The sequence below is a fragment of the Arachis hypogaea genome, chromosome 19 (genome assembly GCF_003086295.3).
Source record: "Arachis hypogaea cultivar Tifrunner chromosome 19, arahy.Tifrunner.gnm2.J5K5, whole genome shotgun sequence".
Lineage (NCBI taxonomy): Eukaryota > Viridiplantae > Streptophyta > Magnoliopsida > Fabales > Fabaceae > Arachis > Arachis hypogaea.
The window spans coordinates 132739185-132760260 of NC_092054.1; the positions used below are offsets into that span (position 1 = coordinate 132739185).

The following is a 21076-nucleotide window of genomic DNA, read 5'->3' on the forward strand; positions in this document are numbered from 1 at the left end:
GCCGACATCCTGTTTAAACCAGCATTTGATAAACTGGGATTGGACGAAAAGGAGTTGAGAGCTTACCCCAATACTTTGTATGGGCTAGGGGACACTCCAGTAAAGCCACTAGGATTCATACCCCTGCACGCGACTTTTGGAAAAGGGAAAAAATCCAAAACTCTGAGCATCAACTTCATAGTCGTCGATGTGGGGTCAGCCTATAATGCCTTAATCGGCAGAACTACCCTAAATCGGCTTGGAGCAGTGGTATCTACCCCTTATCTTTGCATGAAATTTCCAACATCAGAGGGAATATCAAACATCAGGGGAGACCAAAAATTGGCAAGAAAATGCTACAATGAAAGCTTGAACCTGAGAGGAAAAGGAAAGGAGGTGCACATAATCGAGCTCGGAGGGGTCAGAGCCAAGGAAGAGTTGCGACCACAACCCGGGGGAAAAACTGAGGAGGTACAGATCGGAGAAGAGAAAGGAAAAAATACCAATATAGGAGCCGACCTGAAAGAAGAGTTGAAGGAGAAGCTTATAAAGCTCCTACAAGAAAATTCCGACTTCTTCGCCTGGAAAGCCTCCGACATGCCTGGGATAGATCCCGAGCTCATGTCGCACAAACTATCAGTTTATCCAGGATCGCGACCTGTTCAACAAAGAAGGTGGAAGCTCGGACCTGAGCGGGCTCAAGTGGTGGAAGAACAAGTGCAAGCTCTCCTAGAAGCCGGGTTCATCAAAGAGGTCAAATATCCGGCGTGGCTGGCAAATGTGGTGCTAGTCAAAAAACAAAACAGTAAGTGGAGGATGTCTGTTGATTACACCGACCTGAACAAGGCGTGTCCCAAAGACCCATATCCACTCCCAAGCATTGATACTCTAGTAGACTTCAGCTCAGGGTATCAATACTTATCATTTATGGATGCATACTCGGGATACAATCAAATCCCGATGTACAAGCCGGATCAAGAAAAAACATCATTCATCACGCCTAGGGCAAACTATTGCTATGTGGTTATGCCCTTTGGGCTAAAAAATGCTGGAGTCACATATCAAAGGCTGATGAATAAGGTGTTTGCACCTCACCTTGGGGGGTTGATGGAAGTCTATGTAGACGACATGCTAGTAAAAACCAAGGAGGAGACCGACCTCTTGGCAGACCTCTCGCAAGTCTTCCACACCATAAGATTGCATGGGATGAGGTTGAATCCCGCAACATGTACCTTCGCAGTAGAGGCTGAAAAATTTCTAGGATTCATGCTTACAGAAAGAGGAATCGAAGCTAATCCTGACAAGTGTAAAGCAGTCCTAGAAATGAAAAACCCGACTTGCTTAAAAGAGGTCCAGCAGCTGAATAGCCGACTTGCCGCCCTCTCCAGGTTCTTGGCGGGATCAGCATTAAGATCCCTACCACTCTTTTCTCGACTAAGAAAAGGATGCCAGTTCGAATGGACTCTTGAGTGCGAAGAAGCATTTCAGGAGTTTAAAAGGTTTTTAAGCCAACCTCCCATTCTGACCCGACCTAAAGTCGGGGAAGAACTCGTCCTGTATTTGTCCGTAGCAGACAAAGCTGTAGCATCAACTCTAATATGGGAAGACGAGATCGGGCAGCATCCTGTATACTTCACCAACAAAGTTCTACAAGGCCCTGAATTAAGGTATCAAAAACTCGAGAAGTTTGCGTACGCCTTAATAGTAGCCTCTCGAAGGTTACGACCTTATTTTCAAGCTCACACAATAAGAGTCCGAACGAACCAATCCACGAAGCAAATCCTCCAGAAGACGGATATTGCGGGTAAAATAGTTCAATGGGCAATAGAGCTATCCGAGTTTGACTTAAAGTATGAAACTTGGACAACAATAAAAGCCCAATGCCTCACCGACTTTGTAGCAAATATGCAGCAGACCAAGAGGAAGAATCCACTACATGGGAGTTATACGTAGATGGATCCTCAAACAAAATAGGAAGTGGTGCATGCATAATACTGGTCAACAAAGGGGGAACGCAAATAGAAGTCTCCCTCAAGTTCGAATTCCTAGATTCTAACAACCAGGCAGAATATGAAGCCTTGATTGCAGGATTAAAACTGGCAGAAGAAGTCGGTGGAACGAAAGTAGTGATATTCAGCGACTCTCAGGTGGTGACCTCCAAAATAAATGGAGGGTATCAGGCTAAAGACCCTAATATGAAGAGATACTTGGATAAAACCTTGGAGCATCTTAGGCGCTTTGCCGAAACCGAGGTCAAGCATATAACTTGGGATCTCAACAGCAGAGCAGACGCCCTCTCCAAGTTAGCAAGTACCAAACCAAAGGGGAATAATAGGAGCCTGATCCAAGAAACTCTCCAAGAACCCTCTGTAGCAAAAATAGAGGCCAAGCAAGACGTCCTTGAAGTCTTCGGATTAGACCTCGGATGGATAAACCCTTTAATCGAATACCTAAAATTCGACATCCTACCCAAAGAGGAAAAAGAAGCTAAGAAAATCCGGAGGGAAGTACAAAACTACACTTTGGTGAAAAATATCCTCTACAAAAGGGGGATATCAACACCATTATTGAAGTGCGTTCCGACCTCAAGGACGACAGAAGTCTTAGAAGAGGTCCACAATGGTATCTGTGGAAACCATCTCAGAGCAAGGTCCCTGGCTAGGAAAGTCATCCGAGCCGGGTTCTACTGGTCGACTTTTCAGAAAGATGCCACCGAGTTTGTAAAGAAGTGTCAGCCGTGCCAAATGCATGCAAACTTCCATGTCGCTCCCCCCGAGGAGCTCATAAGTATAACTTCTCCATGGCCTTTTGCTAAATGGGGACTGGACCTGTTAGGACCCTTTCTCCAAGCACCTGGACAAGTAAAATACTTGATAGTGGGAGTAGACTACTTCACAAAGTGGATTGAACCAGAACCATTGGCAACCATCACCGCCCAGAAAAGTCAGAAATTTCTCTACAAGAACATTATCACGAGGTATGGAGTGCCTCACTCCATCACCACTGATAATGGCACCCAGTTCACCGGCTCTACCTTTAAAAACCTGGTAGCCAGCATGAAGATCAAGCATCAGTTTACCTCGGTAGAACATCCACAAGCGAATGGACAAGTCGAGGCAGCCAACAAAGTTATACTGGCAGGGTTGAAGAAAAGGTTGCAAGATACAAAAGGAGCTTGGGCTGAAGAGCTTCCTCAAGTACTATGGGCTTATCGGACTACGCCTCAGTTTGCCACACGGGAAACACCTTTCCGACTTGCTTATGGCATAGAAGTCATGATACCAGTGGAAATCAACGAGCAAAGTCCAAGGCTGAGCTTCTACGACGAGGTCGGGAACATACAGGGGCACAAAGAAGAACTTGAACTGCTCCCTGAAGTCCGAGAACAAGCCCAGATAAGAGAAGCAGCATTGAAATAAAGGATGACTACCAGATATAATAAAAAAGTCATTCGAAGAAATTTCACCCCAGACGACTTGGTTTTGATTAGAAATGACATTGGAGTCAATAAATCTGGGGAGGGAAAGCTCGCTGCTAATTGGAAGGGACCATACAAAATTAGTGAGGTCTTAGGAAAAGGCTACTATAGGGTGACCGACTTAAACGGAACCGAGTTACCTAGGCCGTGGCATGCTTGTAATATGAAAAGGTACTATAGTTAAAAGCGAACTCCATTCTCTAATGTACTCTTTTCCCAACTTCATGGTTTTTTTCCAAAGAAAGGGTTTTCCTAAAGGGGGTCTTTAACAAGGCATCAAAGTGGGGGCTAAGGGGCTACAAATTGTCAAAAACCTTAGTAGCAAAAAGTACCTTTGTGAGTATATAAAGATCTTTTTCCACATCTCTTTACAAAATTCCTTCTTATGCTATTATTCTTTCTACGAAACGTGCCGACTTAAGCTCGACAAAATGTGAAAATCCCATGAACTGACCTAGAAGGTCGTTAGGATAAAACGACGAGGTACAAGTCGGTGTAAAGAGATTATAAAAGTAGATCATAATAAACTCGGAAATTTCTCGACCTACAAGTCGGAAAAACCGAGAAGAAAGGAAATGCATCGCAAAAATAACCTAAGTTACAGAAACTCAATAAAACAAAAATTGAGTACGAGAAATACCAAAAAAGAGATAAGAAAATCCATCAAAGAATCAAGGGCATAGGCTGTCCCAAGTCTCTGAAAATTCAAAATAACTTAAACAAAAGACAGCCAGCCAAGATAAAAGATTTTCAAAGCAAAAAGATCAAAAAGGGTTTTTTAAAAACCTAAACAGAAAGCATGCACGCAACAAAGATATCTTAAACCTTATCCAAAAAAGGGTATTTTTAAATAAAATATTTTGTTTACGGCCACAAAAAGCCAGGAAATGTCAAGAGCAAACCACCACAAAGCTGAAAAATAAATTGTTCAAAATACAAGGGGCCCACAGGCCGGGCCCCAGTAGCCAAAGTTCAGTTAGAAGGAAATTCGGTATCACTGGAAGGAAGGTCACCACCACCAGGAGAAGGGTCCACAGGGAGAGAAGTCGGAGCAGCACCAGGGGAAGACGGAGCAGGCTGATCAAGACCTTGAAAAGGAACCCCGGACGAACTCGGCAGGTCCCCCCTTGGCAAGGAGGGGACTCCATTATCCTCTGTCCTCGAGTCTTCAGGTCGGAGTCAGTCTCAGGTCAGGGAGGGAAAACAATGGCTCCATCCACCACGATCTTGTCAGGGTCTAGAAGGGAAAGGTCCAAGTCGGGGGCAATAACCCCGACATGTTCCTTAAAGATCCTCCAAGCCTCCTCGGAACCTTCAGCCACAGAATCCTCCAAGTCCTGGAAAGCCTCCCGGCATCCCGCCAGCTCCTTTTTCAAGTCAAGATTCTCCCCATAAAGCCTCACATAATTCTTCTCCGCCTTTTTCTTAAGGTCGTCCGACATGGCTAATTGACCCATTAATCTCTTCTCCTTCTCCTGGAACCGAGTCTTCTCCTCCTTCAACTCGGTGACCTCCTCCGTTAGCCTCTTCTCTTCCTCTTGATAGAGAAGGATCCTCCCCTCCAACTCCTCAACCTTTTGGGTAGAACCCAAAGAGCTAAGGGGAGTCTTCTCCAAGATATCAAGAAGCCTTGTACATACCCCAGCTGTTCGAACACTCCCCTGAACTAAGACATTAAGATGATTTCAAACAGAAACATCATCCATATTAATTCGAGTATAAGGATAGATGTGGTTTTGAACGAATTTGGGACCATCAAAATTAGCTTCTCCAGCAAAAGAAGAGCCAGACTCGGAAGTCTTGCGCTTCTTCTTCTCGGGCTCAGGAGAAGATCGGGGTGGAGGAGAAGGAAGAGAAGAGGCAGAAGAAGAAGATACCAAAATGGGACGAGTGGAGGTCCCCAAGTTGCGAGGAGGAGGAGGGGAAGGAGGAGGAGGAGGTAGGGTACCAGCGCCCCTGGCAGCGTCAACTCGGGCCCGAGACCTCTTCTTGGCGTCCTGTACTTTCTGGTAGGAGGAGCTGTCCCCATCTCTGAAAAGAAAATAGAAAGATAAGTTATCAAGTCAGAAGATAGCAAAAGTCTTCAAATAAATAAAAAAATAACAAAGTCGGAATCAACAAAATCAAGTTGAAAAACAATAGTAAAACTACCTATTTGGATCCGAACAAAATTCGGAGACCCTTGGAGGAATTTCTTTGTATCCAGATAAGGGGCCCTCCCCCAAACTTCTCGGAGGAACCCCACAACAGCTTCTTCAACCTCATCTAAGTCGTCCAACCCATACTTCTCCATAGGAGAAGCCTCCAACCAGTATAAAGGAAAGCGAGGAAAAGAATTTTCATCCAGAAAAAAGGGGTGGTGACCCTCTACGGCTTAAACTTTAAAAAAGAAGTTTTTAAAATCATGGAAGGACTCATCGAAAAGGTTGAAAACTCTCCGGCCTTGAATGGCTCGGAAAGACACCCATTGATGCTTATTGTTTTGCCCACTAAAGGGCTTGGTCATATGAAAAAGATAAAAGAAGATTTTCAAAGAAGTCGGAAAATCTAGTGCCTGGCTGACAAGTTGGTAAATCTTCAGGAAACCCCTAGAGTTGGGGTGAAGCTGAGTAGGAGCGACATGGCAGTGAGACAAAACAGCTATCTCGAAATTAGGAAAAGGTAGAAAAACTCCCAGACGGGGTAAAAAGGCTTTCATACATAAAAAAGAAATGAGGGTCCGCATCAGAAGCCCTCCCAAAACAAATCCGGTTTTTCGGACCCGGGGTAATCAGTTCATATTTTGGCTCATCCTCATCAAGAACACAAATCCTATGGTAAGTGCGAAGATCGGTAATATAGTCGGAATCTACTAAGGGGCTCTCCCCGAGAACGGTGACATCCACCCACTGTGAAAGGGACTCTAAAGAAGACATCTTTTCCTAGTAAAAGGGTGACAGAACCTACAAAGGAAAAAGGAAAAAGAGTCAAAAACAGGGTTTCTATAGGGCCAAGGTAAGATTCTCAGTGAAACAGAAACACTAAGTCTACAGCCAGATTTGCTATGAACACTCCTCTAAACAAAACATGCAAACAAAAAATATTCATTAATAAAAGAGGAGAAGAGAAAGAACTGACCTTTGTTAGTGAAGAAAGACAGAGACGACAGCGACTCGCAGAAGGAAGGAGTTTCTTTTAAGCAGAAGAAGTTTCTTTCAAACAGAGAGTGAAGGCAAAAAGTTTTCAGAAACGAAACAAAGAAAGAGAGGGAAAGTATTTATAAACACTCCAGGGGAATAATGGTAAAATCAGAGCAGTCATTAAAGAGATGCGTCGTTACCAATGTAACTGCTCCCTACGTGTAAATACGCAAACTCCTAACGGACGCGATGTTTGATTAGACGCGACTGTTGAGAAATCTTGAATCACGTTGGTTTCGAAAAATCACGTCGGTTCCTCATCAGGTCAGCTACAAGCCCGAGTTAAAATACTCGAACCCAACTCTTAAAGAAAAGAGATTGTACTCGAGTAGGGAGACTGTTCATACCCTGACCCAACACTAAGGCCCAGACCCAAGTAAAAGGCCAAATCCAAAGATTGGCCCTCATTCGACACCGATCTTCCCTCAAGAAGTCGGATCTAACCACGACTTGCTCCAAGGAAGTCGGGGAAAAAGATTAGCTGGCAGATAAACACTTATTCAAATAAGTAACTGCCCCTAAAATCTCTCAACCCACTTCCAGGAGTCATATCCCAACTTTCCTAAAATAAAGGGACGGTTATCCTCCTTAAAAGGTGGAACTACTTCAACGGTGGTTATTGGTTCACCACTATAAATACACTGACACCCCTCAGGTATCACTAAGTTCCAATATTCTCTAAACTTGCTTAGACCCTTGCTGACTTAGGCATCGGAGTGTTTTTGCAGGTACTACCCCCCACTCTCTCAAATACATAGGTTGGAAGGAGTGAACCCGCTTAAAGGCTTCCTCCACTAGATGATTGGGCCAACCCAACGAGTCCATCCCATTAATCTCCGGTTACACATCGTAACAGAAACCTAATTAAAAATTTTACAAACTATAAAAACTAACAGAATAATTAAACCTAAAATTTATTAAAAATTAAAATATTAATTAAAAACCTTTTAACCAAGATTAAGGCCTATTCCTCAATTTCTTATGCAAATCACACATGACTTTTATCGTTATTGTTAAAAACATGAGATATTGTGATATATCCCTTCATGTGTCCTAAATCTTAGATTAAAAAAACAAATCTCAATTAGCACAAAAGTGTATCCAAATTCAATTCTCTTTTAAACATTCACGATGTGCTATAGACAAATTTTTCTCTCTCTCTCTCCTCCCTTCACAATCTTACATAAAGAACTAGGGTATTTTTTTTGCATTTCGCACAGGCTGATTCATAAATTTATTTTATTTTTTTAGTAAAATTTTATATATGAATAACAATTTTTTTACCTGTTGTATGAACTAAGTAGTTAATCTCTTGTTATTATATTGATGTTAATAAAATTACAAAAAATAAGTATGTAAAATTTAGAGTGTATTAATTTGTAACATTTTAATAATTTTGTTTTCAAATGGTAGTTTTTAGAGCATATTTTAACTAATAAAAAATTAAATAAATAAATTGATTGTTATATAAAGGTAAAATTAACTATTGAGATTATTCATCTTATATTTTAATAGACTATACTCATTACTATTTGAATTATCGCTTTCTATTTGTAAAATTATTCCAACTTAATATTTAGTATATATCTAATTAATATGTTTCTATTTCATTAACAAAACTCTTTCCATCCACGATGGATGAATGAAAATATAGAGTATAGAAAACAATTGAACAATAATTTTAAATAGTAAATATTACTTCAAAAAAATATTTTAATATTCTAGTACTTATTGAGATCTTTTTTATTTATGGTGTATTCGTACAATCCAATTAACAAATTGTTCTAGAAATGGATAAATAAATTGTTATTCTTTAAAATTTTCATTTGTATTCACATAATAAACACCCAATTGATTTTTCTATTAAAAAGAATATATCAAAATTTATTATTAAAAATTAGAGAAAATTCCACTCCTCTCTTCTGCGAGATGTTAAAATGACATTCCCTTCCGTTCTATTTTATAAATGTACATTTCTCTCCCTTTTAACTTTTAAAAAACCTCCTCTTTAATCCATTTTACACTTTTTGTGTTAACTAATGTTAACCTTATCCATTTTTTAAGAAAAAAAATTATTTTTTTAAAAAATACCTATTAGCAAAAATTTTATTTTTTATTATTAAATTTTGCTTACCAAAATATCCTTTAATAAATTATTTTTTATTGATTAAATTATATTTTTAAAAAAATTTAATAATTATATTATTTTTTCTAAAATAACCTTCAATAATTTTTTAATTATTAAATTATAATTTTACCAAAATTTTTGTTAACAATTTTTTTATATTTTACTATTAATTTTTCGATATCTATATATATTATAACATGAAATAAAAAATTTTAGTAAGATTATTTTTCAATATCAATATATATTAATTGTTATACATATTAACAGTGGTAAGATTTTTTACTTAATGTTAAAATAATATATATTAATATAAAAAAAATAATATTAAATATAAAAATAATTGTTAACAAAAATTTTAGTAAAATCACAATTTAATAATTAAAAAATTATTGAAGGATAGGTATCTTAGAAAAAAAATAATTTAATTATTAATTTTTTTAAAAATATTTTGGTAAAAATACAATTTAATCAATAAAAGAATAATTTATTAAAGAGTATTTTGGTAAGCAAAATTTAATGATAAAAAATAAAATTTTTGTTAATGGGTATTTTTTCAAAAAATAATTTATTTTTTCTTAAAAAATGGATAAAGTTAGTTAACACAAAAAATTTAAAATGGATTAAAAATGAGGTTTTTTAAAAGTTAGAAAGAAAAGAAATGTATATTTATAAAATAGAAGGGAGGAGAGTATCATTTTAACATCAAGAAAAGAGAGTGAAATTTTCTCTAAAAATTATATGTCAGATCAGTTCTATATACTATTTCTTAATAACAGAACTTTTTATTATGTAAAATTTTCAACCAAAAGAACATATATTATTTAAGACTATAAATTTAGTTTTTTATTAAGCAAAACTTTAATAATTTATCTAAATTATTTTTCGATGTCTTTATTTTATTCATAAAACATAAAAAGAATCATGTATACAACTAAAAGCTAATATGTTCTTCTATTCATTGTTTTAAGTTTTAACTATTTCAAACTTTAAAAACCTTAAATTCCTAAAATCGAAACCTTAAATTTTAAAAGTATTTAAAGAATATTAATTTGTGAAATGAACAAACTCAAAGAATTTCATCATTATTTTAACTCTGGATAAGTATATTTACACTTGAAATGAAAGTAGCATAACATTATTTCATGAAAATCAATATTATTTATTTATTAGGATTTGTTGTGTAACAGTAATTGTCAAACAATTAGTTTAACTCAACATGCTTATATGGAATCCATATAAAATATTTTCATTTGAGATGTTAAAAAAAAATAGTACCAAAGATTGTCTTAACAAAATTATTTGTTTATAGAAAATTAAAAAAAATTAAGAATGCATCAGTAAAGCTTTATCTTATTCTTCTCTGCATTAACTACTTCCAAACTTTTTGTTGTATCTGTACTTTTCCTATAACATAAAATTAGCATCATAAACTCATTTTTGAAGAGAAACCGCAGAAGCAAATTACCCAAAGCATTCTGTTTAAGAGGACCCTTTGAAAACAACAAACTCTCGCAACTCAGAAAGTAAGTAGAATATTTTGTCCCCACATTAATTTATTCACCACCTTTGTTCTCATTCTCTTCAAATAATAAAATAATAACAAACCACTCACCATTCTCAAAAATCACGCATTCTACCACTTTGTATCGCATTATTTTATCAAATTCAAAACTTAGACTAAGATATATCTCTCTCTATAGAGAGAGAGAGAGAGAAAGACAAAGGGTACAGTAAATGCACATCTAAAGAGGTTAGTATTAAGCAATCCATCCAAAGGAAAAAGTGAATAGCAATTGAAGGACCACAAAAACAAACAAGAATACTTGTATTGTGTTGTAGTATTCTATGGAGTCAGTCACTTGCTCAAAAAACCAAAAGAGAAGAAAGAAATGAAATCCCTTTTTTCTTTCCTCCCTGATTCAGCAAAAAAGCAAAATTTGACAAGAATCAACCACAGCCCTTGATTCCTTTCCTTAATCAGAACAAAACCCTCTCTGAATCTGATAAAATAACACCACCCCACAAAAAAAGAAATGAGTTTTCATTGATTTGAATTTGATTCCTCTCAGACAAATCATCAAACACCACTCAGGCATAGAAATGGGGTTTCCAAGAAAGACTCTCTTCCTCCTCGTGTTCATGGTCTTGTTCACAAACCACTACTACTCTGAATCTGCTTCAGACTACACAACCTTGGTCTACAAAGGTTGTTCCAAAGACACATTCACAGATCCAAATGGTGTTTACTCACAAGCACTCTCATCACTGTTTGGCTCATTGGTGGCCCAATCAACAAAAACAAAGTTCTTTAAGGCCACAAGTGGGAGTGGCCAATCCACCATGACAGGAATCTTCCAATGCAGAGGTGATCTCTCAACCTCTGACTGCTACAACTGTGTCAGCAGGCTCCCTGTCCTCTCAGACAAGCTTTGTGGCAAGACCATTGCTGCAAGGATCCAGCTCCTAGGTTGTTACATGCTCTATGAGGTTGCTGGATTCTCAGAACAAGTCTCAGGGATGCAGATGCTGTTCAAGGCTTGTGGGGCAACAACAAGAAGCAATGGTGGGTTTGAGGTGAAGAGGGACACTGCATTCTCTGTTATGGAGAATGGTGTTGTGAGTGCCCATGGATTCTATGCTACTAGCTACCAGGGTTTGTATGTGATGGGTCAGTGTGAGGGTGATGTTGGTGATTCTGATTGTGGGGAGTGTGTGAAGAATGCTGTGCAGAAAGCTGAGGTTGAATGTGGAAGTTCTACTTCGGCGCAGGTTTATTTGCACAAGTGCTTCATTAGTTATGGTTATTATCCTAATGGGGTTCCTAGGGGCCATTCTTCTTCTTCTTCTTCTGCATCATCATCATCTTCTTACTCCTCATCTTCCTCAGGTAATCAATCAATCAATGAATGTTTTTTTATTTACTCAATTCGATCCAAATCAAACCGACTCGAATCGATTCAATTTCCAGGCTTCAAACACAAAACCTTTCATCAAGGGACTAAAGTCCATGAAATTTTCACATTCCTAGATCTCAATTTTGTGACACCATTCACTAAATGTCATTTATGTAACCTTGGTTTGATTATTTGGCCAATTGATGCAACTGGCAGGGCAAAATACCGGGAAGACAGTGGCTATAATATTAGGAGGGGCAGCAGGGGTTGCATTCTTGGTTATTTGCTTGCTATTTGCTAGGAGTTTGATGAAGAAACATGATGGTAGGTGTTATTTTCATGTCTTGCATGATTGATTTCTCTAATACTAGTTTAGTTTATTACTTAATCATTCTATTTTATATTGATAGTTTGCAGTTAGAGACATTAACTTATAAATGTGTTCAAAGGATTAAAATGAGTCATGAATATAAAAGAAAGGAATTACTTTAGAAAAGGACTAATTGTCTAATTCTGTGTATATTGGTGATGTGATTTTGGAATATCCTTTTTATTGCACAGATCATTGACAGTGGAATATGGTTGGCGTGAGGAAGCAATATTCTTCTTTGGGTTTGTGGATTTGTTTCTAGATATATAGCTTTTGTATGAAAGAGATGGAAAAGTTTTCTGGTAAATAGACTTAGCTGATAGAGAAAAGAATCTGGGGTGGCTCAAATGTGGGGACTACTCCTATAGTTCTTGTAGTTAGGTAAGAAGAAGATTTTGTTGTGAACAAACAGTATAATTAGCTCATCAAAGTTAGAAAAAAATATTTTTTTTTTATTTTTTTTTCACATTATTACCTTGAGGAATGAATGTTTGTCATCCTTAAATGGATGAAAATTTTGTGGCTTCACCCCCTTTAACCATGTGGGTATCTCTTTTTATCAGTTTTTTGCGCTACTCTCTCCTCTACTACTATTCTATTGAGTCTCCATTTTTATTTTATTTTTTTCTTGTTGCACTAACTTTAACTTTTTCAAAAGTGCAAACTTACGGCTTTTTTTTAATAAATAAAATAAATATTTTAATTACGGATACGCATAATTTGGTGAGTATTTATCGATTTCCATAATGTTACTTATCTCGTTTACACTGTAGTGTAAACGAGATAAGACACAAATACGTATCAACATATCACGTTTGCACACGTGTAATGTGAAAAATAGCGGTTAGATATCTCGTTTACAGTGTAAATGAGATACGACCATACTTACTGTAAACGAGATACGCTGGAACTTAAAACGTTTACACAGTAAACGAAATACAGTACGACAAAATCAACAAGTTATAAAAGGATCAGCAAACCGTTGGTTTTCCTCACATAACTCTCAATCCTTCTTCTCTTTCATTTTTTTCCCAAAAACTTAGCAAAAATGTCTAGTGACAGTGGTTTCTTTGTTGTGATGGTGTATCCCAACTGTCAGATGAGAAACAGTGACAGTAGGGTTATATTTGAGTGTGAGAGTCTTGCGCTGTTGCGAACTCGAAGAGCAAATTCGTTGTCCGAGTTAAAAAGTATGATATTGACGCGCGTTGGTGGTGTGGAAAGAAAAGAGGTCGATAAAACTGGGTATAGGATGCTAGCACTGATGGGGAATGGTGTATTTCGGTTTCGTCTGTTCTGACTCGTTAGCGATGAGCTTGTGCACCTAATGTTTGACGTGCACAGGAGAATTATGGTTGAACAAGTGATGGAGCTTTTTGCGGAGGTTCGTGATGTTGGTGGTGGTGGTTCTAACAGCTCAAACTTTGTACAATATGACCGTCCTCTTGCACTATGACCCTTGCACTGTGCTAGTCCAGTAGTAGACATGGCCGTTAAGGATGAGGAATCCGACGAAAAGTACGTTGTCGATAGCCTGTATGATAAAATAGAATTCATATAATAAAGTCATCAAAATGAACAAGCACAGCTCAATAAAAAAGGATTGATTCTTCGTTATAGATTATCTTTTTTCTTACAAGACAACAATCAAAATTTGATTGTCATAGTTTTCGTTTTCGAACAGATGACGAGGATGAGTTCAGGGTTGGTCACATATTCAGAAGCAGAGAGGCACTACAAGGTGTGAAGAATTACAGCATTCGAAGAAGTACTGAGTATCGAGTAGTCGAGTCGGGTCAGTTAAAGTACTACGTGCATTGTCAGGGTTCATTCTTGTGGTATATCCATGAAACTAGCAGCGGTGTGCATCCGGCTATGTCCGTGGTATCATGATGTGCTACATGGCATAAGGAGTGGTAGGTCCATGCAAGCACAGCAGACCTCTATGACAGACCGCTGCACCTCCCAAAGTCAGCCAACAATGGAACCATCTAATATGCACTTGATTGTTGGACTTGTCGGTTATCAGGTAACCACCGATCAATAGCATGATGTAACATCTAGTGTACTGTCAGAGGGTGGCTAGATCCAAAGTAACTGGTATGTGCCGGACTTGGTCCTAAAGCCATGTCATCTTGATGCTAAATGAATTCTTCCTCTGGGCACCCTGTTGCAGACCATGTGGGCGTCTGGCACTTAGGAGTTCCTCCATGTACTTCCATGTTGGTCGCTGGTACCAAGTTTGGAAGTCATGCAGGCACCCACCCACTGGCTTCCCGCCTGTGCGTAACTCGAGGTGGTATGCAACATCCTGCAGGGTGATGGTGCACTCACCCCATGGCAAGTAGAAAGTGTGGGTCTCCAGACGTCAGCGGTCTACGAATGCAGTGATCAAGAAGTTGTCAAACACAAAGTCCCTGAGTTGTACCGTGTCACCGATCCAACCTCCCTTAGGTAAGGGATGATGGCGTCCGATGATGCAAATGTGCGACTAACCTGCCTAGGTAGCAGCAGGCGAGGCTTCTATTTAAAAAAACAATTTTTTTTTTTTATAAAATTTTGATTTCAAACTAAGTTCTTTAACATATTCAATTCTGTTCTAAAAATATAAAATGTAACTGAAATAAACAACACAACATAATAAACAGGATAAAAACCAATACATAAATTTCCTTTATGTATTTAAAAAAATAACAAATAAAAACATTTACTTAACTAATTAAATCAAATTAATTTGTTATTTAACTTTTACTATACCTAAATTATACATGTAACAAATATTAATAACTTGCCAACTAATCTACTCTGTGTTACTTAAATATCTGCCAATTTACTTATGTGTTAAAACACTAACTCTATAAAAGTACCCTAAATAAAAACACATACGCTTATTAATTTGAACGATAAAAAAAACACTAACCTCAAAGTCGATAGCTCCCGCAATATGCAAACTAAAGTTTAGGTGATTGATGTCAGGGTCCCATGCGTCTGCGTGTGCCATAACGTCCGAAGAACTAATAAATATCAAGAAAACCGTGCGAGAAAGAGAAAAATGAGGGTTTAGTGGGTGTAGAGCAGGATCAAGGGGTGTTCGGAATGAGTTTCATTTATAGACGCTTCTCAATCTTATTTCATTTACACTGTAAATAAGATAAAATATATAACACGTATTTGTAAATGAGATAAGCAACATTATGAAAATCGATAAATATTTATCAAATTACGTGTATTCGTAATTAAAATATTTATTTTATTTATTTAAAAAAAAAAACCGCAAACTTACGTATCTCCCTTCCAATACACTTGTTTTGGTTTGTGTTCCTTGATTCGGTAAGACAATGACAGATGCATAACTTCAAGTCAAATATCTATAAACCAAGCAATTTAGATTACCGAGGGGGGGGGGGGGGGGGGGAATGGCCAGCATTTGGAGCTTCTGGGGGGGGGGGGGGGGGAATGGCCAGCATTTGGAGCTTCTGGCTGGCATTTAAATTGAAATGTTTGTTAGTACTATATGACTCCTACATAGATTTACCTTGTCACATTCACAGTCAATCAAGTATTCAAATTAGCTTAGCCTAATCTAAGAAACTTTTATTTTTAAAATAATCGTGATGATTCAATTTGTTTAGTGACAAAATTAAAACCTCAGCCAAACCTTGATAGCATTTAACATGCTTTTCTCTCTCTCTCTCTTTTTTTTGGACAAAGTCTTTATTCTTTTATTCCCTATCAATTCGACATGGATGACTAGATGTTGCACATTGCTGTCGAATGGCCTATTTAATATTTTTTCCACTTTATATTTTATAATATCTAATTTATAATCATTTGAAAGAAATAAAAAATTCGAAATTATTTATTAAATATTTATATTTAGTATTATGATTCAAGACTAAACTTCACGTTGACATGCACTTTTTTTTTTGGGTCTTGTGTTAACAATAACATGCACTTAGTAATTTTTTGATCTTTCGTTAAAAGGTAAATTTTATAATGTGTATAATTTAGTGTCTAATTTTTATCTAACTTACTTTATGTGATAATTTTAAATATTTAAACATTATTATTTTTACTTTAAAATAAAATAATAATTTTAATTTTTTTAAATAAATTAGACAACACTTTTAAACACCGTAATAATCACTTGGTTCGAAATTTGACTTAATTGATTGGTGAATGTTACAGTACTTAAAAGGTGTAAAAAAAATTAAAAATTAATATTTAATTTAAAAAGTATAAAAATAAATAATTTTAAAAAAATCAAAATCTACTACCAAAAATAAATTAGATAAAATTTAAACAACTCATAGATACAATAAAATTGATCTAATTGTTTTAAGAGCAGTGGTCCAACTTTGGTCAGAATTCAGTATCTCATAATACTGCCGTCGTCTGCATTCTGACCTGTTTGGATCAGACCTAATTCTAGTCCAAAGTGCCTGCTCATATAATAAAAAGAAGCTGAAGTTTCACCAACTCTTGCTTGAACGAAAGGTGCTATATATGGAAAAATAATATTGATCACCAGAAAAAAAAATTGAATATGAACATGAATTTTCGGCGCTTTTTAATTTGAATATGGAAATAAAAATGGTGTTGAACTTAAACATGGGGAATATAGGTGCTTCACAACCATGTGGTGTCAGTAGAACAACTCGGAGGGTTTGAATTGCATTGGATATCCCATTTTATGAAAAAATTGACAACAACAAACAACTTGGAGGGTCCGTTTTCTAGCTTCCGAAATTCGTATTTGCCCAACCACAAGTCGGACCATGCGATTTCTTAAGCAAAATTTTAAAATCAAACAACTCGCATGGTCCGATTTATGTACTCTGAGTTTTTTCAATTCTTTTACACAAATCGGACCCCTCCGATTTGTGTACTCTAAATTTTTTTTACATTTTTAAAACACAAATCGGAGGGTCTGATTTGTGTACTCCCACAATTTTAAAAAACACAAAAAATTACCATATTAAAATATATCATTTATTTTATTTCTATATCAAAATTTTTTAGCTAATTTTCGGTGGAGTTGTGAATTTAATATGACGTGATATATTCTCTTCATCTTTCTGTGATATACTAACTAGCATACAACCCGCCATGCGGGCTGATTAACTGATCCATTGAAAATTGAAGGTTACCACCTCTCTTTGCATAAAATACATTCAAAATATAAGCTAAGCCAATATATACACACTGCACGTGGCTTTGGAAACGAACTTGCTAAATAGTTTTGCTGTTTATTTTTCGCTAGAGAAGAAAGAACACTTTTTGTTTTAATATTGGAGTAAACTGTTGGAGTGTTATTCTTAAATGTGAAACTGTTTAATTACAGAAATAGAAATTAGACTATTTAATTTGTGAGAAGTACATAAATCGGACCGTTCGATTTGTGTTAAAAAAATTAAAAAATTTAAAATATAGAAATCAGACTTTTCTATTTGTATACTTTCCACAATTTTAAACACTAAAAATTACGATATTAGGATATATCATTATTTTTACTTTCATACAAAAAAAAAAGAGCCAAAAAATTACGGAGTACATGTCCTTCCCAATTCCCAAAAAAGGAGAGGGTTCTTATATGGTAACATGACACCTGTTAAGTTCACCTCCATAATTAGTTATATTATTGATGACAAAAGAAATTCTTTGAGAAGCATCATTTCTTAAAAAAAAAATCAAAAGTATTAAAAGAAGTGAAATTTTTATTTGGGCCATTAATTACTTACTTTCCTCATGTTCATAAGGTAATTAGATCCCAGATATATATATAAAAAAAATATCCAATTATGAAAAGATATACTGTCGCACAAAAAAAAATCGATTTTTCACATACACTTTTCATAAAATAAGGCGGATAAGAAAAGAAAAGAATAGACTGACAAAGTTCTCGAGGGAATGCTTAGTTAGCAAAAAGACGAATACAAAGAAGAAAAGAAAACAGAAAATAATGCGGAATAGAACTGAATTAGAATCACTTTGGCATTGGTATATAATGCTCCTATTATACACTTAGCAGCCTCCTCAATCCTCATACCAAAATAAGAAACTGCACTAACTAACAATAACTAACTACCTTAACTCAGCAAATAACTTCTCAACTATTCTTGATATCAGCTTTGTTAGTTTCTTTCATTTCATTTACCATACTATCTGAACGAACTTACTTCTACCGGTAAAGAATTTTATAAAAATATAATCGCGTGGTAAGCATAATTTTTAAACCAGCAGAGAATTCTTTCGTGCAAAAGTTTGGTTGTCACAAGTAACAAAATCCAATAAAATTTATAACCGAAGTATTTAAACCTCGGGTCGTCTTCTCAAGGAATTGCAGGGAAGTATGATTTATTATTGGTTATGGAAAAAGATATAATTTTTGGGTTTTTAAAATAAGGAACAAGTAATTTAAATGACAAGAAAAATAAATTAATAATTAGAAAATCTCTTGGCAAGGTATGAGAACTGGAAATCCTATCATAGTTATCCTTATCAGGTGTGATGAGAATTGGATTTTGCTCCCACTTAGTTAACCCTTACTAAATAAAAGAAAGTCAAGTGGACTAATTAATTTGATCCTCAAGTCCTAGTCAACTCCTGTGGAAAGACTAGTTTTAGAGCGATCCAAATCAATCAGAAACTCCCAATTTTCAATCAACTGCTGAGTTTGATAACTCAAGTGTTACCAATTACTTTACCAAAGCAACAAGGGAATAAATCTTAAATTAAATTGAAAGCATCATAAATAGAATAAAACAATCATAAATCTGAAATACCTCAAATTGCATTAAATAAAGAAATCAATTCTAACATGGAGTTCATAAGCCAATTTAGGAACATTAACAAGTAAAAGCATTGGAATAAATAAAAGTAGAAAATAAATTAAAGGAACATTGAACCTGTGATTGAAGAGAAGTAGCCTAGTCATAATAGAAATCCCAAATCCTAATCCTAATCCTAATCCTAAATCCTAAGAGAGAGGAGAGAGCATCTCTCTCTAAAAGCTACATCTAAACCTAAAATTATGAATAATGAATGTTGCATCAATTGTTGTATCCATTCTCCTTATTAATTCCTCCATTCTCTGGCTTATATTCTGTGTTTTTGGGCTTGGATTTGGGCCAAAAAGGGGTCCAAAAATCGCTGGAGCATTTTCTGCAATTTCTGCACGTAGCGTATGTCACGCGTGCGCGTGGATCACGCGTTCGCGTCATTTGGAGTTTTTCCTTGTCACGCGTACGCATCGCTGCCTTTTCTTCAAAACTCCATTTTTGTGCTTTTCTTCCATTTTTGTATGTTTCTTTTATGTCCTCTAAGCCATTCCTGCCCTATGAAGCCTGAAAATACTTAACACACAGATCACGGCATCGAATGGTAATAAAGCATAATTAAATTTAATATTTTTAAAGTATCGGAAACATGTTTTCACATATATTATAAAATAAGGAAGGAATTGTAAAACCATGCAATTTACATGAATAAGTGGATGAAGAATTGATAAAAACACTCAATTGACCACAAAGTACATCATAAAATAGGGGTTTATCACCATCCTTGCCACAGACAATCTCCAATATCTAAAGAAAGTACGAAGTGAAGTTCTAGTAACTAAGCTTATCACATACAAGGACGTTTCTTCAGTGGGAAAAGTATATTCAAGACCTTGGTGGACTAGGTAATGAAGTCAATTTTTGTAAAAGATTAGGGTCGGTTCACAAATAAGCAAAAGTAGCGGTTGGGGACGAAATTCAAAAACAACGAAAAAGATGAATTGAGTTAAATAGATGTAAAATTTTGGATTGTATGTAAGTTAATAGTCTGAGAGTAAAAATCACAATCCAAAGTCTATGATATGTAGAATTCTTGTTAATCAGGAGAAACAGTAATCATGCCTTGAAGTAGTTTTAAAGTGGTTAGTTGAAAGCTAATAGAAAAGTTAGAAAGTTAAAGTAGTTAAGAGTTAAAAATGAAGTTAAAGTACGTGGCATGGTGTTTTGGTTCCCAATTAACTAAAATTGCACAAACTTGAATAACAAGTAACTCAAATTCAAGTAAATATTGCAGATTATTGATGATTAATCATAGAAAAGAATTGCAAAATTAAAGTAGAATAATCAATAATGTTATTTAATGAATAAGGGAATAAGAAAGAATAAGAAAGCTAGCCCGTGCATTCATGAATTGCCTTGGTTAAAACCATTTAGTGCAAAATTTGAAATTTTCAAAACTAATTCATGAATGGTAGTTAATTGAAACAATTTGCTGAAAAAAATTGGGCAGCTTTTCGTCTAAAAATTGGACATTCCCGGGTAATAAACAGCAGTAGAAACAGTTCATATGATAATAAGATAGTGCAGAAAAGAGTAACAATAGTAATTCAAAAGAATTCAGAATAAACAGACTCAATCTGCATTAAAGAATAGTATATGAACAGCATTATCATCACAACAAATTCAAAATTGCGAAACAGATAAAACAATTAATAAGAACGGCGCAATTATCAGGCCTAAATCCACTAACCACATCCTAGCTACCTAACCACCTAAAATCCACTACGATCATGCATCTCTAACTATCCTAATTTTGAAAAAAAATGCAACTAACTAACTGAAAGAGGAATCGTTGTTCGGTGTAACCTGGTAGGCAGAGGAACAGAAATTGGGCTTAGAGAGATGGTGGTGGTGTGGTAGTGGTGGCTGGCAATGCGGCGGCACTGGGAGACGGCACGGCGGCGGTTCGGTGGAGGTAGGGTGGCGGTTTGGTGGTTGAGGATGAAAGAGGGTTATGGAGGAGGGAAGGAGAAGAAGGGGCAAGGAGGGGAGGGTTGGGGGCGTGGTGGCCGGTGGTTCAGGGTGGGGCGGCGTGGTGGTGATTCGGCTTCTGCGAGGGCGGCGGGTCGTGGAGGGAGAAGGGTGGAAGGGGAGAAAGAGGGAAGAAGAAGAGAAGGGAGGAGTGGGGTTCTGCGAGGGCGGCGCGGTGGTGCGGGCTCGGCGAGGTGGGTTGGGGGTGGTGGTGGCTGGTTGGTGGTGGCAGAAGGGA

The 21076-nt window shown here is 36.4% G+C and overlaps 1 protein-coding gene across 1 annotated transcript; it reads left to right on the top strand.

The window, feature by feature from the left end:
- The first annotated feature begins 10390 nt into the window (after positions 1-10390).
- LOC112777689 (plasmodesmata-located protein 2) lies at positions 10391-12590 on the top strand. Its single transcript, XM_025822084.2, has 3 exons — positions 10391-11651; positions 11875-11982; positions 12220-12590. The coding sequence occupies exons 1-3, from the start codon at positions 10865-10867 to the stop codon at positions 12225-12227; spliced, it is 903 nt and encodes a 300-aa protein (XP_025677869.1). The 5' UTR covers positions 10391-10864; the 3' UTR covers positions 12228-12590.
- The last annotated feature ends 8486 nt before the right edge of the window (positions 12591-21076 follow it).